Here is a 20,002-nt window from a genome sequence, read left to right as displayed (position 1 = left end):
AAAAAACTAGAAATATTAAAAAAATCATTTTTTAGCTTTTTACCCCCAATAAAACTAAAAAATGGGGGGGGGGGAAAGTCAGTAAAAAAGCTATATAAAAAATAGCCCTATAAGTCACAGAAAAAAATGCAGCAAAAATAATTTTAATAGCAAAAGGAAAAAAATAGGGCAGTAAAACCACTACATGAGTAAAAACTCTAAAAAGTGTCTGGTCCTTAAGGTACAAAAAATGCCTGGTCCTTAAGGGGTTAATAGCGTTTTCTTTACGGGATAAAAATTGTGTCAAATTTATTGTACAGCTTGTTACAGGTGCAACAATACCAAACACGTGGTGTTTTAATTTTTTACATTTTTTTATTAAATGAAGTGGGGAAAGTGTGCAAGAAAGTTTTTGCTTTTAATATCTTTTTACGTGGTTGCTATGCTACTTTTAGAGATGAGCGAGCACCAAAATGCTCGGGTGCTCGTTACTCGGGACGAAATTATCGCGATGCTCGAGGGTTTGTTTCGAATAACGAACCCCATTGAAGTCAATGGGCGACCTGAGCATTTTTGTATTTCGCCGATGCTCGCTAAGGTTTTCATGTGTGAAAATCTGGGCAATTCAAGAAAGTGATGGGAACGACACAGCAACGGATAGGGCAGGCGAGGGGCTACATGTTGGGCTGCATCTCAAGTTCACAGGTCCCACTATTAAGCCACAATACCGGCAAGAGTGCCCCCCCCCCCCAACAACTTTTACTTCTGAAAAGCCCTAATTAGCAATGGATACCTTAGCTAAGCACCACACTACCTCCAACAAAGCACAATCACTGCCTGCATGACACTCCGCTGCCACTTCTCCTGGGTTACATGCTGCCCAACCCCCACGCACTACCCAGTGTCCACAGCGCACACCAAACTGTCCCTGCCCAGCCTTCAGCTGCCCTCATGCCACGCCACCCTCATGTCTATTTATAAGTGCGTCTGCCATGACGAGGAACCGCAGGCACACACTGCAGAGGGTTGGCACGGCTAGGCAGCGACCCTCCTTAATAGGGGCGGGGCAATAGCCCACAATGCTGTACAGAAGCAATGAGAAATCCAATCCTGTGCCACCTCCATCAGGAGCTGCACACGTGGGCATAGCAATGGGGAACCTATGTGCCACACACTATTCATTCTGTCAAGGTGTCTGCATGCCCCAGTCAGACCGCGGTTTTTAATTCATAGACACAGGCAGGTACAACTCCCTATTGTGAAGTCCCTGTGGACCGACAGCATGGGTGGCTCCCTGGAACCCACCGGCGGTACATAAAAATATCCCATTGCATTGCCCAACACAGCTGAGGTAGTAATGTCGTGCTTAATGCAGGTGGGCTTCGGCCCACACTGCATGCCCCAGTCTGACTGGGGTTCTTTAGAAGTGGAAACAGATGCATTTACAATTCTCTGTGGACCCACAGCATGGGTGGGTGCCAGGAAGCCACCGGCGGTACATAGAAATATCCCATTGCATTGCCCAACACAGCTGAGGTAGTAATGTTGTGCTTAATGCAGGTGGGCTTCGGCCCACACTGCATGCCCCAGTCAGACTGGGGTTCTTTAGAAGTGGAAACAGATGCATTTATAATTCCCTGTGGACCCACAGCATGGGTGGCTCCCTGGAACCCACCGGCGGTACATAAAAATATCCCATTGCATTGCCCAACACAGCTGAGGTAGTAATGTCGTGCTTAATGCAGGTGGGCTTCGGCCCACACTGCATGCCCCAGTCAGACTGGGGTTCTTTAGAAGTGGAAACGGATGCATTTATAATTCCCTGTGGACCCAAAGCATGGGTGGCTCCCTGGAACCCACCGTCGGTACATAAAAATATCCCATTGCATTGCCCAACACAGCGGATGTAACGTCAGCTGTAATGCAGGTGGGCTAAAAATTATTTTGATTACACTGTAGGCGAGGGCCCACAAAAATTGCTGTATCAACAGTACTAATGTACATCAGAAAAATTGGCCCTGGCCAACCAAGAGGGCAGGTGAAACCCATTAATCGCTTTGGTTTATGTGGCTTAAGTGGTAACTAGGCCTGGAGGCAGCCCAGTTTAACGAAAAATTGGTTCAAGTTAAAGTTTCAACGCTTTTAAGAGCATTAAAACGTATAAAAATTTTTAAGAAAAATTATATGAGTGAGCCTTGAAAAATTACAACCCTAAGAAAAATTGCCCGTTCGGCGTCATTACGTGAGGTTTCAGGAGGAGGAGCAGGAGGAGGAGGAATATTATACACAGATTGATGAAGCAGAAATGTCCCCGTTTTGGATGGTGAGAGAGAACGATGCTTCCATCCGCGGGTGCAGCCTACGTATTGCTTAGGTATCGCTGCTGTCCGCTGGTGGAGAAGAGAAGTCTGGGGAAATCCAGGCTTTGTTCATCTTGATGAGTGTACGCCTGTCGGCACTGTCGGTTGACAGGCGGGTACGCTTATCTGTGATGATTCCCCCAGCCGCAGTAAACACCCTCTCTGACAGGACGCTAGCCGCAGGACAAGCAAGCACCTCCAGGGCATACAGCGCGAGTTCAGGCCACGTGTCCAGCTTCGACACCCAGTAGTTGTAGGTGGCAGAGGCGTCAGGGAGGACGGTCGTGCGATCGGCTACGTACTCCCTCACCATCCTTTTACAGTGCTCCCGCCGACTCAGCCTTGACTGGGGAGCGGTGACACAGTCTTGCTGGGGAGCCATAAAGCTGTCCAGGGCCTTAAAGACTGTTGTACTGCCTGTGCTGTACATGCTGCTCGATCTCCGCACCTCCCCTGCTACCTGGCCCTCGGAACTGCGCCTTCTGCCACTAGCGCTGTCGGATGGGAATTTTACCATCAGCTTGTCCGCCAGGGTCCTGTGGTATAGCAACACTCTCGAACCCCTTTCCTCTTCGGGAATGAGAGTGGAAAGGTTCTCCTTATACCGTGGGTCGAGCAGTGTGTACACCCAGTAATCCGTAGTGGCCAGAATGCGTGTAACGCGAGGGTCACGAGAAAGGCATCCTAACATGAAGTCAGCCATGTGTGCCAGGGTACCTGTACGCAACACATGGCTGTCTTCACTAGAAAGATCACTTTCAGGATCCTCCTCCTCCTCCTCCTCCTCCTCAGGCCATACACGCTGAAAGGATGACAGGCAAGCAGCATGGGTACCGTCAGCAGTGGGCCAAGCTGTCTCTTCCCCCTCCTCCTCATCCTCCTCATACTCCTCCTCCTCCTCCTGAACGCGCTGAGATATAGACAGGAGGGTGCTCTGACTATCCAGCGACATACTGTCTTCCCCCGGCTCTGTTTCTGAGCGCAAAGCGTCTGCCTTTATGCTTTGCAGGGAACTTCTCAAGATGCATAGCAGAGGAATGGTGACGCTAATGATTGCAGCATCGCCGCTCACCACCTGGGTAGACTGCTCAAAGTTTCGAAGGACCTGGCAGATGTCTGCCAACCAGGTCCACTCTTCTGAAAATAATTGAGGAGGCTGACTCCCACTGCGCCGCCCATGTTGGAGTTGGTATTCCACTATAGCTCTACGCTGCTCATAGAGCCTGGCCAACATGTGGAGCGTAGAGTTCCACCGTGTGGGCACGTCGCACAGCAGTCGGTGCACTGGCAGAGTAAACCGATGTTGCAGGGTCCGCAGGGTGGCAGCGTCCGTGTGGGACTTGCGGAAATGTGCGCAGAGCCGGCGCACCTTTACGAGCAGGTCTGACAAGCGTGGGTAGCTTTTCAGAAAGCGCTGAACCACCAAATTAAAGACGTGGGCCAGGCATGGCACGTGCGTGAGGCTGCCGAGCTGCAGAGCCGCCACCAGGTTACGGCCGTTGTCACACACGACCATGCCCGGTTGGAGGCTCAGCGGCGCAAGCCAGCGGTCGGTCTGCTCTGTCAGACCCTGCAGCAGTTCGTGGGCCGTGTGCCTCTTATCTCCTAAGCTGAGTAGTTTCAGCACGGCCTGCTGACGCTTGCCCACCGTTGTGCTGCCACGACGCGCGACACCGACTGCTGGCGACGCGCTGCTGCTACTGACACATCTTGATTGCGAGACAGAGGTTGCGTTGGAGGAGGAGGAGGAGGAGGAGGAGGGTGGTTTAGTGGAGGAAGCATACACCGCCGCAGATACCACCACCGAGCTGGGGCCCGCAATTCTGGGGGTGGGTAGGACGTGAGCGGTCCCAGGCTCTGACTCTGTCCCAGCCTCCACTAAATTCACCCAATGTGCCGTCAGGGAGATATAGTGGCCCTGCCCGCCTGTGCTTGTCCACGTGTCCGTTGTTAAGTGGACCTTGGCAGTAACCGCGTTGGTGAGGGCGCGTACAATGTTGCGGGAGACGTGGTCGTGCAGGGCTGGGACGGCACATCGGGAAAAGTAGTGGCGACTGGGAACTGAGTAGCGCGGGGCCGCCGCTGCCATCATACTTTTGAAGGACTCCGTTTCCACAACCCTATACAGCAGCATCTCAAGGCTGATAAATTTCGCTATGTGGACGGTTAACGCTTGAGCGTGCGGGTGCGTGGCGGCGTACTTGCGCTTCCGCTCAAAGACTTGCGCTAGCGACGGCTGGACGGTGCGGTGCGAGACATTGCTGGATGGGGCCGAGGACAGCGGAGGTGAGGGTGTGGGTGCAGGCCAGGAGACGGTAGTGCCTGTGTCCTGAGAGGGGGGTTGGATCTCAGTGGCAGGTTGGGGCACAGGGGGAGAGGCAGCGGTGCAAACCGGAGGCGGTGAACGGCCTTCGTCCCACCTCGTGGGGTGCTTGGCCATCATATGTCTGCGCATGCTGGTGGTGGTGAGGCTGTTGGTGGTGGCTCCCCGGCTGATCTTGGCGCGACAAAGGTTGCACACCACTGTTCGTCGGTCAGGCGTCTCAGTGAAAAACTGCCAGACCTTAGAGCACCTCGGCCTCTGCAGGGTGGCATGGCGCGAGGGTGCGTTTTGGGAAACACTTGGTGGATTATTCGGTCTGGCCCTGCCTCTACCCCTGGACACCGCACTGCCTCTTGCAACCTGCCCTGCTGCTGCCCTTGCCTCCCCCTCTGAAGACCTGTCCTGAGTAGGCGTTGCACACCAGGTGGGGTTAGTCACCTCATCGTCCTGCTGCTCTTCCTCCGAATCCTCTGTGCGCTCCTCCCTCGCACTTACTGCCCTTACTACTACCTCACTGCAAGACAACTGTGTCTCATCGTCATCGTCCTCCTCACCCACTGAAAGGTCTTGAGACAGTTGCCGGAAGTCCCCAGCCTCATCCCCCGGACCCTGGGAACTTTCCAATGGTTGGGCATCAGTGACGATAAACTCCTCTGGTGGGAGAGGAACCACTGCTGCCCAATCTGAGCAGGGGCCCGAGAACAGTTCCTGGGAGTCTTCCCGCTCCTGAGCATGTGTCATTGTAGTGGAGTGAGGAGGCTGGGAGGAAGGAGGAGCAGCAGCCAGAGGATTCGGATTTGCAGCACTGGACGGCGCAGAACTGTGGGTGGATGATAGCTTGCTCGAAGCACTTTCTGCCATCCATGACAGGACCTGCTCACACTGCTCATTTTCTAATAAAGGTCTCCCGCGTGGACCCATTAATTGGGCGATGAATGTGGGGACGCCAGAAACGTGCCTCTCTCCTAATCGCGCAGCAGTCGGCTGCGATACACCTGGATCAGGAGCTCGGCCTGTGCCCACACCCTCACTTGGGCCTACGCGTCCTCGGCCACGTCCACGTCCTCTAGGCCTACCCCTACCCCTCAGCATGCTGTATTACCAGTGATTTCCCAGGCAGGAAATAAATTGGCGCAAGCCTGCAGGCCACATAGAATTTTTCCCTTTTTTTTAAAAGAAAAGGCCCACTGACTATATTCAATCAGATAAGAAATCTGTTCCACAGAAATGCAGTTATATGAAGTGCAGCAGAGCGGTGATTTTTCCCAGGAAGGCAGGAAATAAATTGGCGCAAGACTGCTGTTAAACGTAGCTGGCTGCGTATGAATTTTTTACTATCTCCACCCACCACACACGTACACAGAACGCTGAGGACTGACAGAGGCAGGCCACATAGAATTTTTCCCTTTTTTTTTAAAGAAAAGGCCCACTGACTATATTCAATCAATAATATATGTCTTCTGGCCCTGCCTACACAATTCTCTCCCTGTAGTATTACTGCAGGGCGCAATGCTCTGCACAGCCGATTTTGAAAAAAAAAAAAATGCAACACTGCTAACAGCAGCCTGCACAGTACTGCACACGGTTAAATGTGGCCCTAAGAAGGACTGTTGGGGTTCTTGAAGCCTACACTCACTCCTAACACTCTCCCTGCCTAACCACCACTTCTGTCCCTGGACTATTACTGCAGGGCGCAATGCTCTGCAGACAGCCGATTTTGAAAAAAAATAAATTGTGCAACACTGCTAACAGCACCCTCCACAGTACTGTACACGGATAGATGTGGCCCTGAGAAGGACCGTTGGGGTTCTTGAAGCCTACACTCACTCCTAACACTCTCCCTACAGCAGCACCAGCAGCAGCACTTTCACTTAGCTAACTCACAAGGCATCTGAGGCGAGCCGCGGGAGGGGCCAAATTTTATACTCGGGTGACATCTGATCTCCCCAGCCACTCACAGCATAGGGGTGGTATAGGGCTTGAACGTCACAGGGGGAAGTTGTAATGCCTTCCCTGTCTTTCAATTGGCCAGAAAAGCGCGCTAACGTCTCACAGAGGAAAGTGAAAGTAACCCGAACACCGCGTGGTGCTCGTTAAGAGTAACGAGCATCCCGAACACCCTAATATTCGCCCGAGCATCAAGCTCGGACGAGTACGTTCGCTCATCACTAGCTACTTTTATTTTTATCTTCCTGTGATGCTATGGTCGCTCTGATAATACAGTGCAGTACTTCTGTATTGCAGTGTATTATCACTATTCATAGTGATCACAGGCCATGGCAACCCATCGGCCCTCCACAATTGCATAGCAGAAGCCCGATGACATCACAGAGGGAGTGTCCTCACTTTGTAAACCTTTGACATACCGCAATTGACATTGATTGCAGCCTGTTAGGAGTTAAAATTGGTGTCCTCACTAGTTCCGTTGCGGATGACATTGGTTCTGCTCCTCAGCCTGCGTAATCCATAGGGCAGAGGTTTACATCCATTGAAGAAAACTACTTCCCAGCCAAGACATAAACTTACTTCTTGAGGCAGGAAGTGGTTAACCCTTTCCTGCTCCAGGGCAGCGTGGTACTTCCCGCAACAGGGCATACACTTACGTCCTATGGATAGCACGAGCTCAGAAGAGATCTCGCGCTATCCGGCAGCGGGAGCCGGCTCTCACTGATAGGCGGCCTCCTGCTGCAACAGTGGAGGTGTATTGGAGCAGCGACCCCCGCCGTTAACACCTTCCCTGCCGAGATCTATGTAGATCTCGGCATGGGAAGGGTTCACAGAGGGAGCGCGCTCCCTTTGTGACGTCATCAGACTCTTGCAATATAATCATGGAGAGCCCGACTGGTTACCATGGCAACAGGACACCAGATACTGGCGTCTTGTATTGCCTGTGCCTATGATAGCTATAACAAGCGATAAGGCATTGCAGGACGGAAGTATCTGGCATTGCAGGACATAAAATACCACATATTTGGTAGCGTTGTGTCCATAACGACGCATGCAATAAGTTGAACACTCATTTTATCCTGCACGGCAAAAAGCATTTACAAAAACGCTAAAGAACGGAAGCAAAATGCTAATTTTTAGCATTTTGCCTCCCAAAAAATGCTACAAAAGCGATTAAAAAAGCTGTATGTACCCCAAAATGGTACCAATAAAAATCACAGCTCATCTTGCAAAAAATAAACCCCCACAGAGCTACGTCCATGGAGAAATAAAAAAGTTACAGGACTTTGAATGCAGCGATTTAGGAAAAATAAATTTCCATAAAAAGGGTTTTTTATTGCAGAAAAGTGTAAAAACCTGAAAAAATGTAAGAATTTCGGTATCATTGTAGTTGTACCAGCCCACAGAAAAAAGGTATTTCATCATTTATGCTGTATAATTAACGCTGTAAAAAAAAGCCTCAAAATTCTATGACAGAATAGATGCGTTTTCTCTCCCTGCTCTCATTAAAAAAATAGTTTTACAATATAGTCTATGTACCCAAAAATGGCACCAATAAAAACTACAGTTCGCCGTGCAAAAAACAAGCCCTTATACAGCCGTATCGACAGAAAAATAAAAAAGTTATGGCTTTTGAAAACTGGTGATGAAAATGCGCCAAAAATCGTTGCGTCCTTATGCCCAAAATAGGCCATGTTTTTTAGGGGTTAAAGGGGACCAGCCACCATGTATGATAGAACACCTCTATGATGTCAGAGACTAGCGGATCTGATTGCATCCAATTAATGATTGCTTGAAGCTCCGTCCCAGGGGTCTTCCTATTTCTATGAAGACTCGGCTGCAGGGAGGGGCTTGAATCCGTCTCAGTGCTGTGAAAGGGCGCAGATAATGGAGCGAAATATGTTATAATTTAGGGAGGCTTGTAGTGGGTATAAGAGATATAATACATATAAAGGAGCCATCATGTGACCTCTATGGAAGTTGCTGCATTCAGCCGAGTCTACACCAGCAGCATCTGATTGGCCATGAGAGTTAAGGTTGCTCAGGGTCATCTGCAGCCCACGTGGAAAAGCAAAGAGGCCTCCAATCAGTGAATGCCGCCTCTCACCGAAGTGCTGGGGCCTACCTTGTCCATACACCGTGCCATGTGTTCCACAGATGCGCCAGTCAAAATTCTGAATGCAGATGGCATCGACGTGTAATTTCTCTGTGCCGTGAAACAACCGGATTTCCTTCACGTCTCGTCCATGATTGGCTTTTTTCATCTGTTCCTTTTGCCTAAAAAATAAGACATAACATTACAGAACAGAGTTGGTCATAAGGCCCATAGTGAGGAGAGATGGGGCCATCATAGGCTGGGGCCTCCTCCCTCTGCAGGGTCCCACCACTCATAGTAAGTAAAGATGGAGCCACCATAGGTTGGAGCGTCCTCCCTCTGCAGGGTTCCACCACCCATAGCGAGGAGCGATGGGGCCACCATAGGCTGGAGCATTCTTTCTCTGTACAGTACCCCACCCATAGCGAGGAGAGATGCGGCTACTTTGGGATGGGGCATCCTATGTCTGTAGGTTCTCCCACCTATAGTGAGAAGAAATGGGGCCACCATAGGCTGGGGCATTCTCTGTCTACAGGGTTCCAACCCCATAGTGAGGAGAGATGGGGCCACCACAGGCTGGAGCATCCTTTTTCTGTAGGATCTCCATGCAATGTCTTCTTTCCAAATGGTCATGCCATCATTATAGGCTGGAGCATCCTTTTTCTGTAGGATCTTCACCCATGGCATGCAATGTCTTCTTTCCAAATGGTCATGCCATCATTATGAGCTGGAGCATCACTCTTACATGCACACTTCCTTTCATGGGGTACATATTAAACAACCCAAGATGGGATGGTGAGGAGCTGACATACCACTGGAACACCTGCCATAAGGATGGGTTCTGCAGACGCCACATCTTCTTCACCACATGCCCGCTGACCGTCTTGGTGAAGCTGCTGACTATTTCGGAGAACTCGCTGGAGGTGGCAGAGACCAGAACTTTCTGTGGGGGAGAGAAGAAGAGAAGTTATCAGCTCCGGGTTCCAGCTCCTCTGCCGCCTCCTAGGACTGTATGTTACCTGGCAGCCAATCTCCGGCATGGACTCCGCCTGCCATGTCCTCGGGTAGCTGTCAGTCTTCAGGGGGGACGTTCCTGATTTCTGGGGGGACTGTGCAGCCGCTGCTGATTTTGTGCTACAAAGATAAAAATGCAAATAAGGGAGATGAAACAATACATCCATAATGCCGCCCATTGGAAGGCAGCAATACCTAAAGTCAATGTTAGACTCTTTATACAAGCCCCGCAACAATGACCAGGAATTGAAAACAGTCAGAGCCCATGCACAATTCCTGGTCATTGTTGCAGGGCTTTTATGTCTCCTCACTCACAGTCTAGGTGCTCTCCCTAAAGAGAAAAATGGCGTTTCTGACCCACAAGGATAAATAGTAACATAGCGCCACCTTGAAGGAGATTCTAGAACAGCAAGTCACTATCTGCAATGTCTGTTATAACTTGATGTCTTTACCTTCCTTTTAGTAATTTCACATCTTCAAAACTGAGAAATCGCGGTCTCCGGCGCACGTCTTTCTCTGTTTTGTAACAAAGGTTCTTCTGCTTCATCTCTGAAACAACAGAAAATAGTTAAAGGGGAACCCAACATCCAACATCTTAAAAGAACCGTTCACAATAACTCATCATCTTTATGTAGTACTGAAAGAGCAGCAGATGTTTGGAACAATCCTCCAGCAGATGTGGCTGGAAAATCTGTAGTAAATGAATGTGAACCTGCCAGGATAAGACAACTAACCGGCTTAGATACAGCACCGTAGTTATCCATGCAGTAATATTTCTCCATTGGTCCCACCACAAAATGATGCCTTGTTTGTGCCCCTATTTGTGCTCCCCGCGCAGTAATAATACCCACTTTGTTTCTCTGGCAAGGAAAAAGTGTCTCACAAAGTTTTACTGGTCCCTTTGTGTCATCCAAAGTAATGGTGGCCCTTTGTGTGCCTGAACTCCCTCTCCCCATTATACTGTTCATCGTTTACCCTGCACACACTCATACAACTAACAGTGCTCCTCTGTACCCATGGCTCCCTCTCCAGAAGTAATAGTGCTCCTTTTATATACCCCAAGTAATGGTGGCCTTTTATGTCCCCAAAGTAGTGGTTGCCCTTCTGTATCCCCCCAAGTAATAGTGTTCCCATTGTGCCCCCTAAAGTAAAAGTGGTCCTTCTGTGTCTCCACAAGTAATGCTAGTCTTTCTGTGTCCCACAAAGAAATAACGCCCCCAAGAAATGGTGGCCGTTTTATGTCCCCCAAAATAATTGTGCCCTTCTGTGTTCCCACAAGTAATAGTTCTCCCTTTGTGCCTCCCAAAGTCGTGGTTGCCCCTCTGTATCCCCCCAAGTAGTAGTGCTCCCATTGTGCCTGAAAGTAATAGTGGTCCTTCTGTGTGCCTCCAAGTAATGGTGGCCCTTCTGTGTCCCCCCAAGTAATGGTGGCCCTTCTGTGCCCCTCAAGTAATAATGGCCCTTCTGAGTCCCCCAAAGTAATGTTGTCCCTTCTTTCTTCCCAAAGTTATAGTACTCCCTTTGTGCACCCAAAGTAATAATCCTTTTGCCCCCCACCCCCCAGTAAAGGTCCTTCTCTATCCCCCAAAGTAATGGCGGTCCTTCTGTATCCCCACAAGTAATGCTGGTCCTTCTGTGTCCCCACAAGTAATGCTGGTCCTTCTGTGTCCCCACAAGTAATGCTGGTCCTTCTGTGTCCCCACAAGTAATGGTGGTCCTTCTGTGTCCCCCACAAGTAATGGTGGTCCTTCTGTGTCCCCACAAGTAATGGTGGTCCTTTTGTGTCCCCACAAGTAATGGTGATCCTTTTGTGTCCCCACAAGTAATGGTGGTCCTTTTGTGTCCCCACAAGTAATGGTGGTCCTTTTGTGTCCCCACAAGTAATGGTGGTCCTTTTGTGTCCCCACAAGTAATGGTGGTACTTCTGTGTCCCCAAATGTAATGGTCGCCCTTTTATGTCCCCCAAAATAATGGTGGCCCTTCTGGTTTCTGTGGTTTCCCCTCTGTATCCTCCCAAGTAATAGTGCTCCCATTGTGCCCCCCAAGTAATGGTGGTCCTTCTGTGTCCCTCTAAGTAATGGTGGCCATTCTGTGTCCACCCAGGTAATGGTGTCCCTCCTGTGTCTCTCAAGTAGTGGTGGCTCTTCTGTGTCCCCCCTTTTTGCCACAACTAACAGTACTCCCTTTTTGCCCCCAAAGTAATATCCTTCTGCCCCCCCCCCAGTAATGGTCCCTCTGTGTCCCTCAAATTATTGGTCCATCTATGCCCCGAAGTAACGGTCGTCCTTCTGTGTCTTCTCAAAGTGCTGATGGTCATACTGCCCCAAAGTAATAGTGGTCCTTTGGTGTCCCCACAAGTAATGGTGGTCCTTTTGTGTCCCCACAGGTAGTGGTGGTACTTCTGTGTTCCCACAAGTAATGCTGGTTCTTCTGTCTCACTCAAAGAATTAATGCCCCCAATTAATGGTGGCCCTTTCATTTCCCCCAAAGTAATTGTGGCTCTTCTGTGTCCCTCAAGTAATGGTGGCCCTTCTGTGTCCCCCAAAGTAATGTTGTCCCTTCTTTCTCCCCCAAGTAATAGTACTCCCTTTCTGCCCCCAAAATAATAATCCTTCTCCAAGTAATGGTTCCTTTGTGTCCCCCAAAGTAATGTTGGTTCTTCTGTGTCCTCCCGAAGTGATGGTGGTCATACTGTCCCCACACTCCCCAAAGTAATGGTGGTACTTCTGTGGCCCCTGAAGTAATGCTGATCTTTCTATGGTTGTCAAAGTTATAATGCTCCCTTTGTGCCTCCCAAGCAATGGTGGCCCTTCTGTGCCCCCCCCCCCCAAGTATTGGTGGCTCTCCTGTGTCCCCCAAAGTAATGGTGACCCTTCTGTGTGTCCCCCAAAGTAATGGGGTCCGTCTGTGTCCCCCAAAGTAATGGTGACCCTTCTGTGTGTCCCACAAGTAATGGTAGTCCTTCTGTGTCCACACAAGTAATGGTGGTACTTCTATGTCTCCCAAAGAAATAATGCTCCCTTTGTGCCCCCCAAGTAATGGTGATGCTTCTAAGTCCCCCAAAGTAATGGTGGCCCTTCTGTTTCCTCCAAAGTAATAGTGGCCCTTTTCTGTGTCCCCCTAAAGTAACAGTGCCCTTTCTTTTCCCCTTTTTTCACCAAGTAATAGTACTCCCTTTGTGCCTCCCAAAGTAATAGCTCTTCTGTGTCCCCCAAAGTAATGGTGGTCCTTTCCCTGCCCCCCCCCCACACACACACACCAAAACCCAGTAATAGTTCTTCTGTGTCCCCCCAAGTAATGGTCCTCCTGTGTCCCCCAAAGAAGTGATGCAAAAAGTGTATAGAGAGCGCCTCAGGGGAATGGTACTAACAACAAAAAGATGATGACACTGGCAGATGCAGAAGCTGGAATAATCTCCACCGTTCCTTCTTCTACCTCACTACAATCCTCTTGTAACAAAAGGAGAACTGCAGAGAGACTGAGGGTCCTGGAAATCAGGACTCCCCAGGTAAAAAATAACACAAATGGATATTAGAAAAAACGTCCTGCACTCAAATGGTGAGGATCAAAGATGTGGAGAGAATGCAATGCCAGAGAATATATAGTTAATGAGCACTTACTTGAAAGGACCCCCGAAACCCCCTCCTCTGAATATCGTTTAACCAATGCAAATCCAAAGAAGTGATGGTCCTTCTGCCCCATCCCCCCAGGTAATGGTGGCCCCTCTGAGCGCCCCCCCCCTTCCCCACACACGCACACAGTATCGGTGGTCCTTCTCTCCCCCCGCAAAGTAATGGTGTTCCTTATGTGTCCCCTGAAATAATGCTGGTCCTTCTGTGTCCCCCAAAGTAATAATGCTTTGTACCTCCCAAGTAATGGTGACCCTTCTGTGCCCCCCCCCCAAGTAATAGTGGCCCTTCTGTATCCCCCCCAAGTAATGTTGGTCCTTCTATGTTCCCTAAAGTAATGGCAGTTCTTCTGTATCCCCCCAAGTAATGGTGGCCCTTCTTTGTCCCTCCCCCAAGTAATAGTAGCATTCTGTGCCCCACAACATAACAGTGGCCTTTCAGTACCACCATATTTATGGTTGTCTTTCTGTGCCCCTGCCTCCCAAGTAATTGTAGACTGTAACATAACAAATTAAATAGTTTCATATGAACTATTAGTGACAATTATATTTCCCCTAAATATATACTTCTACTCCCTACATGCAGCTGCATACAGAGCTGTGCACCAAAAAGTGTAAAAGATTAAAGATGTAAAGTTACCAGTCAGCATTAGTGACCGGACCCTATAGCTGCAGTTCCTGATCATATACATATTTTAAAGCATAAATACTATGAAGGCTAAGAGGACCGACTGCGTGGTCTTTTCCTACCGTCATTATCTATGTCAGCATTGGACATTATTGGGGGACGATAAGTAAGTTGTTTGGGCCATTTACAGAGAGCCGTGGTGCTGCATTAGAAAAACATGCCATTTATTGTGACCTCACCCACACCCGTACCTCGGAAATTGATCTCATAGTCCTGGTCACCAGCGTTGAAATTTATGACAGCGGTGGGATCAGAGAGATAGACTTTCTCGAGGTCGGAGGATGATTTATCGGCACTCACTCGTTTCATGTTCTAAAAGTAGAAAGAAAACATCAAAAATATTTTATTCATCGGGAAGTTTTGATCTCTGCAGAGACCCCTAAATGTAAGCAGGTCACAATATAATCTTCTCCTATGGCCTCTGAGGCTCCAGGGCCCGCACGTGACTACAACCCCTGTGCCCCCTATATCTATGCCCATGGAGATCCCCCATTATTAGGTGCTCTGCGCCAACTTACAGAGTGTCCGTATTGTGTCCAAGTGCCGTATTCATCCCTCCAGTACCACAGCCACTCCGTGGTCAGAACGTATTCAGACGGCTTCTCAACCGACGAGACTGTGGAGAGACGACGAATGCGGTGCAAGCAGGATCTCATAGTCAGAGTGTCAATCGCTGAGATCCTGCAAATGAGAAGTAGGCGGAGTCATCTGCTAATTCTCCGCCCTCAAGATAAACACATGCAAAGGAAAGGCCATGCAGAATCACATTGGGGCCCCGTAATTAAGTGGAGGTCCTTTTTAATGTCAGTTCTGGACCCGCCATACCTGTCCACCTTCGGGTCGCAGTATTGTCTCTCGATTTCTTCCATATTGGAAAGGTCTTCCCATCCCGTCCCTTTGTTAATCTGCCAGCAGTACGGCAGGTAGTAGTGCAGATGTGGGCAAAGCTCTGCAGAAAAGAAGTACCCGCATTAGGGGCCATTCACATCTCGTTTTAAATTCCATCCAGGGTTTTCATCAGGGTTTACATGTAGATCCCAAAGAATGGAAATCAGACAGAACCCCTGGATGGAACCATTGACCACCATGGATGGCACTGGTGGACCACATTATTGTTTGTGGCTCAAAATGCCGAAAACGAACAGAAAGCTGCCAAGCGGAGGCCATTAGTCAGCTTTTCAGCAGCTTTCATCAATGGTACTTAATGGTTTCATCCGTTTTTGGGGATTCAGATGTAAACGCTGGACAAAATGCAGAACAAGATGTGAATGGCGCCTTATCCGCGCATCAGTGGCTCTCCAAACCCAACCAGGGGAAATCAAGGACCTCCTCCTGTAATCCCTCCCCGGGAGGCACTTACTTCCTAACTTGCAGTGTTTCCAAATATTAGAAAGACAGATCTCCGGCGCGATGTCAGGCTCCGCTGGGAAAACACGCAAACATCATTAAAGGAGATGTCTCGAGGAAGCAGTTAATTTTTTTTTTTGCCCAGTCCCCCCCATTAAACACACATTACTAAGCCCCCCTGTAAATGACATTTCTAGCTGGTTCGTACTTACCGTTCCAGCGTTTCAGCAAGTTATAAAAGTTTCCTCAAGATGGCCGCCGGCTCTTTCCCAGTCGCTCGCTGCAGCCCGACGTGCGCGCTCCCGAGACGCCGCCAGCTGTGTCTCCATGGCAACCGGACGCCCCGCAGCCGCCGACCAGACGCCCCGCAGCCGCCGACCAGACAGCAGGTAACCGGCGCTAGCCCCCGGCTCCCCAGCGCTAGCTCCCCCGGCGCAGCGACAGCCCCCCGGCCTAGCGACAGCCCCCCCCATCGCAGCGACAGCCCCCCCGGCCTAGCGCTAGCTCCCCCGGCGCAGCGACAGCCCCCCCGGCCTAGCGCTAGCTCCCCCGGCCTAGCGACAGCCCCCCCGGCCTAGCGCTAGCTCCCCCGGCCTAGCGACAGCCCCCCCGGCCTAGCGCTAGCTCCCCCGGCGCAGCGACAGCCCCCCCCCCCCCGACCCATCACTTACCTGGGAGGCTTCTCGGGGCTGCTGGGCTGGGCTGGTCTTCTCCGCTGGGCAGCTCCAGTTTCTGCACCTTCCTCTAACAGAGGATGGTGCAGAATGGCCGCTTCAGCGCGCTCCCGAGCAGTGACAGCTCGTCTGCGCATGCGCAGAAGAGCTGTAGCGGGGAGCACACTGAAGCGGCTCGTGCTGAATAGAGAAGACCGGACTGCGCAAGCGCGTCTAAAAAAGCAAGCTGCCAGCGAATTTAGACGGAACCATGGAGACGGGGACGCTAGCAACGGAGCAGGTAAGTGGAATAACTTCTGTATGGCTCATATTTAATGCACAATGTACATTACAAAGTGCATTAATATGGCCATACGGAAGTGTATAACCCCACTTGGTTTCGCGAGACCACCCCTTTAACAGTGTAACACACAGCAGTTTTTTGAGCCGTTCTACATGAAAAACCTTTAGTCTAACCCCTTATTGGCGCAGCCTATTTTAGTCCTAAGGACATGACAATTTTTGGGAGATTTTCATCTCCACTTTTTACAAGCCATAGCTATTTTTCTTTTGGGTACAAATATTGGGTTGTGTAGCTGTTATTAATTGTTTTTTTGGAGGGCAGGGAGAAAAAATATAGTTCTGCCATTTTTTTCAGCATTAATCATGCAGCATAAATGACAATAAATGTTTTCTATGGATCGGTACTAGAGATGAGCGAACATACTCGGTAAGGGTGATTTCGCAATCGAGCACCGTGATTTTCGAGTAGTTCACTACTCGGGTGAAAAGTACTCGGGTGCGCTGTGGGGCGGGGGGTTGCAGAGGGGAGTGGGGGGTAGCAGCGGGGAACAGGGGGGAGCCCTCTCTCTCTCCCTCCCCCCCCCCCCCCACTCCCCGCTGCAACCCCCCGCTCACCCACAACGCACCCGAGTACTTTTCACCCGACTAGTGAAGTACTCGAAAATCGCGGTGCTCGATTGCGAAATCGGCCTTACCGAGTATGTTCGCTCATCTCTAATCGGTACGAGTACAGCAATACTAAAATTATAATTTTTTTACGTTTTTCCACTTTTGCCTAAAAGACCTTTTTGGGCTGTTTTTTTCTGCATTGCTGCATTTAACCTCCCATAACTTTTTATTTTTGCATGCACGGAGCTCTGTATGTTTTTGCATGATGAGCTCTAGCTTTTATTGGTACCATTTTAGGTTACACCTGTTTTTTTATCACTTTTATTGCCTTTTTTATTTTGGAGGCAAAATGAACGGGGGAAAAAAGCACTTTGGCACTTTTTTTCTTTCATAGCGTCTGCCGTGCAGTGCCGTTACAAATGCGGCAATACCAAACATGGGTTTTTAATTTTCTTTACATTTTTATTAAACAAAGAGAGGAAAGTGTGCAAAAAATGTTTTTCTTCAACTATTTTTTCACATGTATTTTTTTTTACTGCTTTTATTTAATTTTTTACATCCCTCTGTAGGGGATTTGAACCTGCAATATTAAGATAATACATTATAATACTTCTCTAATGCAATGTATTATCACTAATAATAGCAATCATCGGCTATGGCAGATCTGGACTCCATTTTCTGACATCCTGTTGTCATGACAACCCATCAGCCCTCTGTGATTACATGGTGGAGGGCTGATGACATCACAGAGGGAAGGAGTGCCCTCCCTCTGTGAACCCTTTATATGCTGCTATTAACCTTGAATGCGGCATGAACAGCCAGGATCATTGTTCTCACCAATACCCGCTGTTGCTGCAGGAGACCGGCAGCCAGCTCCCGCTGTGGATGGCCCTCACTATCCATAGGGTGCAAATGTATGTCCATTCCTGGGAACTCCTTCTCAGCCAGGACATACATTAACATCCTGGGGCGTAAATGGGTTAAAGAGGATGTCCAGTTGTAAACTACTGATGGCAGTACGATAGGCCATCGATAATAGATCGGTGGGGGTCTGCCATCTGGACCCCTGCCGATCAGCCATTCTCTGGGCCAGTGCACTCATACACTGAGCTGCTTTCGACAGAAAGCAGACAGCTCCATTCTCATTGCAGTGGCCAGGTTTAGTATTGCAGACCAAGTTCCCATTCACTTCAATGCAAGCTGGGCCTGCAATACTAAGCCTGGCCACTGCAGTGAGAATGGAGCTGTCTGCTTCCTGCACAAATCAGCTCAGTACAAAAGCACATAGGCCCAGCAAACAGCTGAATGCTGGGCATCCCTGGCAACAGACCCCTGTTAATCTACTATTGATGACCTATCCTGCTGAAAGGCCATCCATAATTTGTAACTAGACAACCTCTTTAACACTGAACCGGTTTGTACGTTACAGCTGATCTGCATTACTGCACCTTTAGGCTGGGTTCACACAGGGCGGATTTGCCGTGGAAATTCCAAACGGAATTTCCGCGCGGCAAATCCGCCTGCGGCCACTAATCTCGGGATTAGCCAGCCATGTGGACGAGATTTCTCAGAAATCTCATCCACACGGGACGGCCAATCCGCTGCGGTTAATCCAGCCGAAGCTGCGGCGCGGCTTTGTCGTCCGCAGCATGTCCATTCTTTTTTCTTTCCGCTGCAGCCGCGCTCTCCTCTATGGGAGCGCCGGCCGCAGCAGAGGAGCGAGCGGCCGGGCCGCTTCAAAGCCGCCGCGGGTTTTGCTGCAGCCAAACCGCGAGATTTCCGTCGGGAATCCGCCCAGTGTGACCCCAGCCTTATATTGAGAAATAAACCACTGAATCAAATCGTGCCACTAATGGAATCGTTATGTAAACTCAGACATCACCTTGTAACATTCAGTCTGAAGAGTTACTAAAGTCACTTGTTGTTTCCACTGAGAAAACAATCCCTGCTGCCAGAAATACAAGCAGCAAATCTGGTTTTGCCATCTCTCTGCGCAATATTCCTTGGCTTCTATTGCTCAGTAACCGCTCGACAGCAACACAACAACAACTTGTGTGCCACACCACGTGTCCCATACCTAAACAAGCACCTCCCTGCGGGGCACGACGTCTCCTACCACTAGTCCATCACATCCGGCCGGAGCCCAGTGACCTGGTGATTACACCTTCCAAGAGCCAGCGGGTCTGTGCAGGACCACATCGACAACGTCCGCTGGGGCCACAGCAGAGACTGTCACATATACCTAACTGCACAGTAACACACAATCCTAAGCAGCTGCATAATAACCATCAGTTGTATAATACACTACACATTAGTAACACAGTAATAACCCGGCTGTTATGTAATAATTACACTGTTACATAATAAACGTCGCTCTCTACAGAGTTTCTCCTGACAAGTGCCGGCATGTGTAACAGCTTCCTAGTGTTTCTCATAGTCATCATCAGTATCCTCCATCATCTCTACAACTCAGACCAGGGGCGTAACTATAGAGGATGCAGGGGATGCGGTTGCACCCGGGCCCAGGAGCCTTAGGGGGCCCATAAGGCCTCTCTTCTCCATACAGGGAACCCAGTACTATGAGTAAAGCATTATAGTTGGGGGCCCTGTTACAAGTTTTGCATCGGGGCCCGGGAGCTTCAAGTTGCGCCTCTGACTCAGACCATAACATACAACTGTGCCAGACTAACTCTACCCATCCCACTCATCAGGGGGCCCCAAACCTTTATATGCCTGAGGTGAAGTGTGAAATGGCGCCCCCCACCATCCCTCCCCTTGCAACCCACACCTCCCCCACTAATTTTACAGGCATCGAAAGCACCAATATGCAAGATACCCAACACATATAATAATAATCTTTATTTGTATAGCATCAACTTATTCCGCAGCTCAGGGGTCCCCAACTCCAGTCCTGAGATTTATCTAAAGTGACAGATTAATAGTGCCCCCAATGTAAGTGTCCCCAATAGTCATACTGACCCCATTTATGGCTCCAGTAGTAATAGTCACCAGTGTACAGCTAGGGGTCACAGGGGTTGCTATTATTACAGGCTGTG

At 49.6% G+C, this 20,002-nt stretch overlaps 1 protein-coding gene across 4 annotated transcripts in view; it reads right to left on the bottom strand.

Annotated features, from left to right (window-relative positions):
• Window positions 1-20,002, bottom strand: part of LOC136611312 (protein mono-ADP-ribosyltransferase PARP12-like) — a 42,857-nt gene that overhangs the window by 5,577 nt on the left and 17,278 nt on the right. For 3 of the 4 annotated variants that reach the window (XM_066590811.1, XM_066590815.1, XM_066590814.1), the window contains exons 5-12: window positions 15,395-15,457; window positions 14,860-14,983; window positions 14,553-14,715; window positions 14,226-14,346; window positions 10,171-10,267; window positions 9,724-9,838; window positions 9,517-9,647; window positions 8,735-8,886 (exon numbers count right to left, since the gene is read on the bottom strand). In XM_066590811.1, the coding sequence (XP_066446908.1) occupies window positions 8,735-8,886; window positions 9,517-9,647; window positions 9,724-9,838; window positions 10,171-10,267; window positions 14,226-14,346; window positions 14,553-14,715; window positions 14,860-14,983; window positions 15,395-15,457 (966 nt within the window). The remainder of the gene's footprint in view (window positions 1-8,734; window positions 8,887-9,516; window positions 9,648-9,723; window positions 9,839-10,170; window positions 10,268-14,225; window positions 14,347-14,552; window positions 14,716-14,859; window positions 14,984-15,394; window positions 15,458-20,002) is intronic. The other variant, XM_066590812.1, reaches the window with a different exon arrangement.

Source organism: Eleutherodactylus coqui, chromosome 2 (genome assembly GCF_035609145.1).
Source record: "Eleutherodactylus coqui strain aEleCoq1 chromosome 2, aEleCoq1.hap1, whole genome shotgun sequence".
Taxonomy (NCBI): domain Eukaryota; kingdom Metazoa; phylum Chordata; class Amphibia; order Anura; family Eleutherodactylidae; genus Eleutherodactylus; species Eleutherodactylus coqui.
The sequence above is the reverse complement of the archived record's forward strand: the minus strand, read 5'-3'. Positions and strand labels throughout refer to the sequence as shown.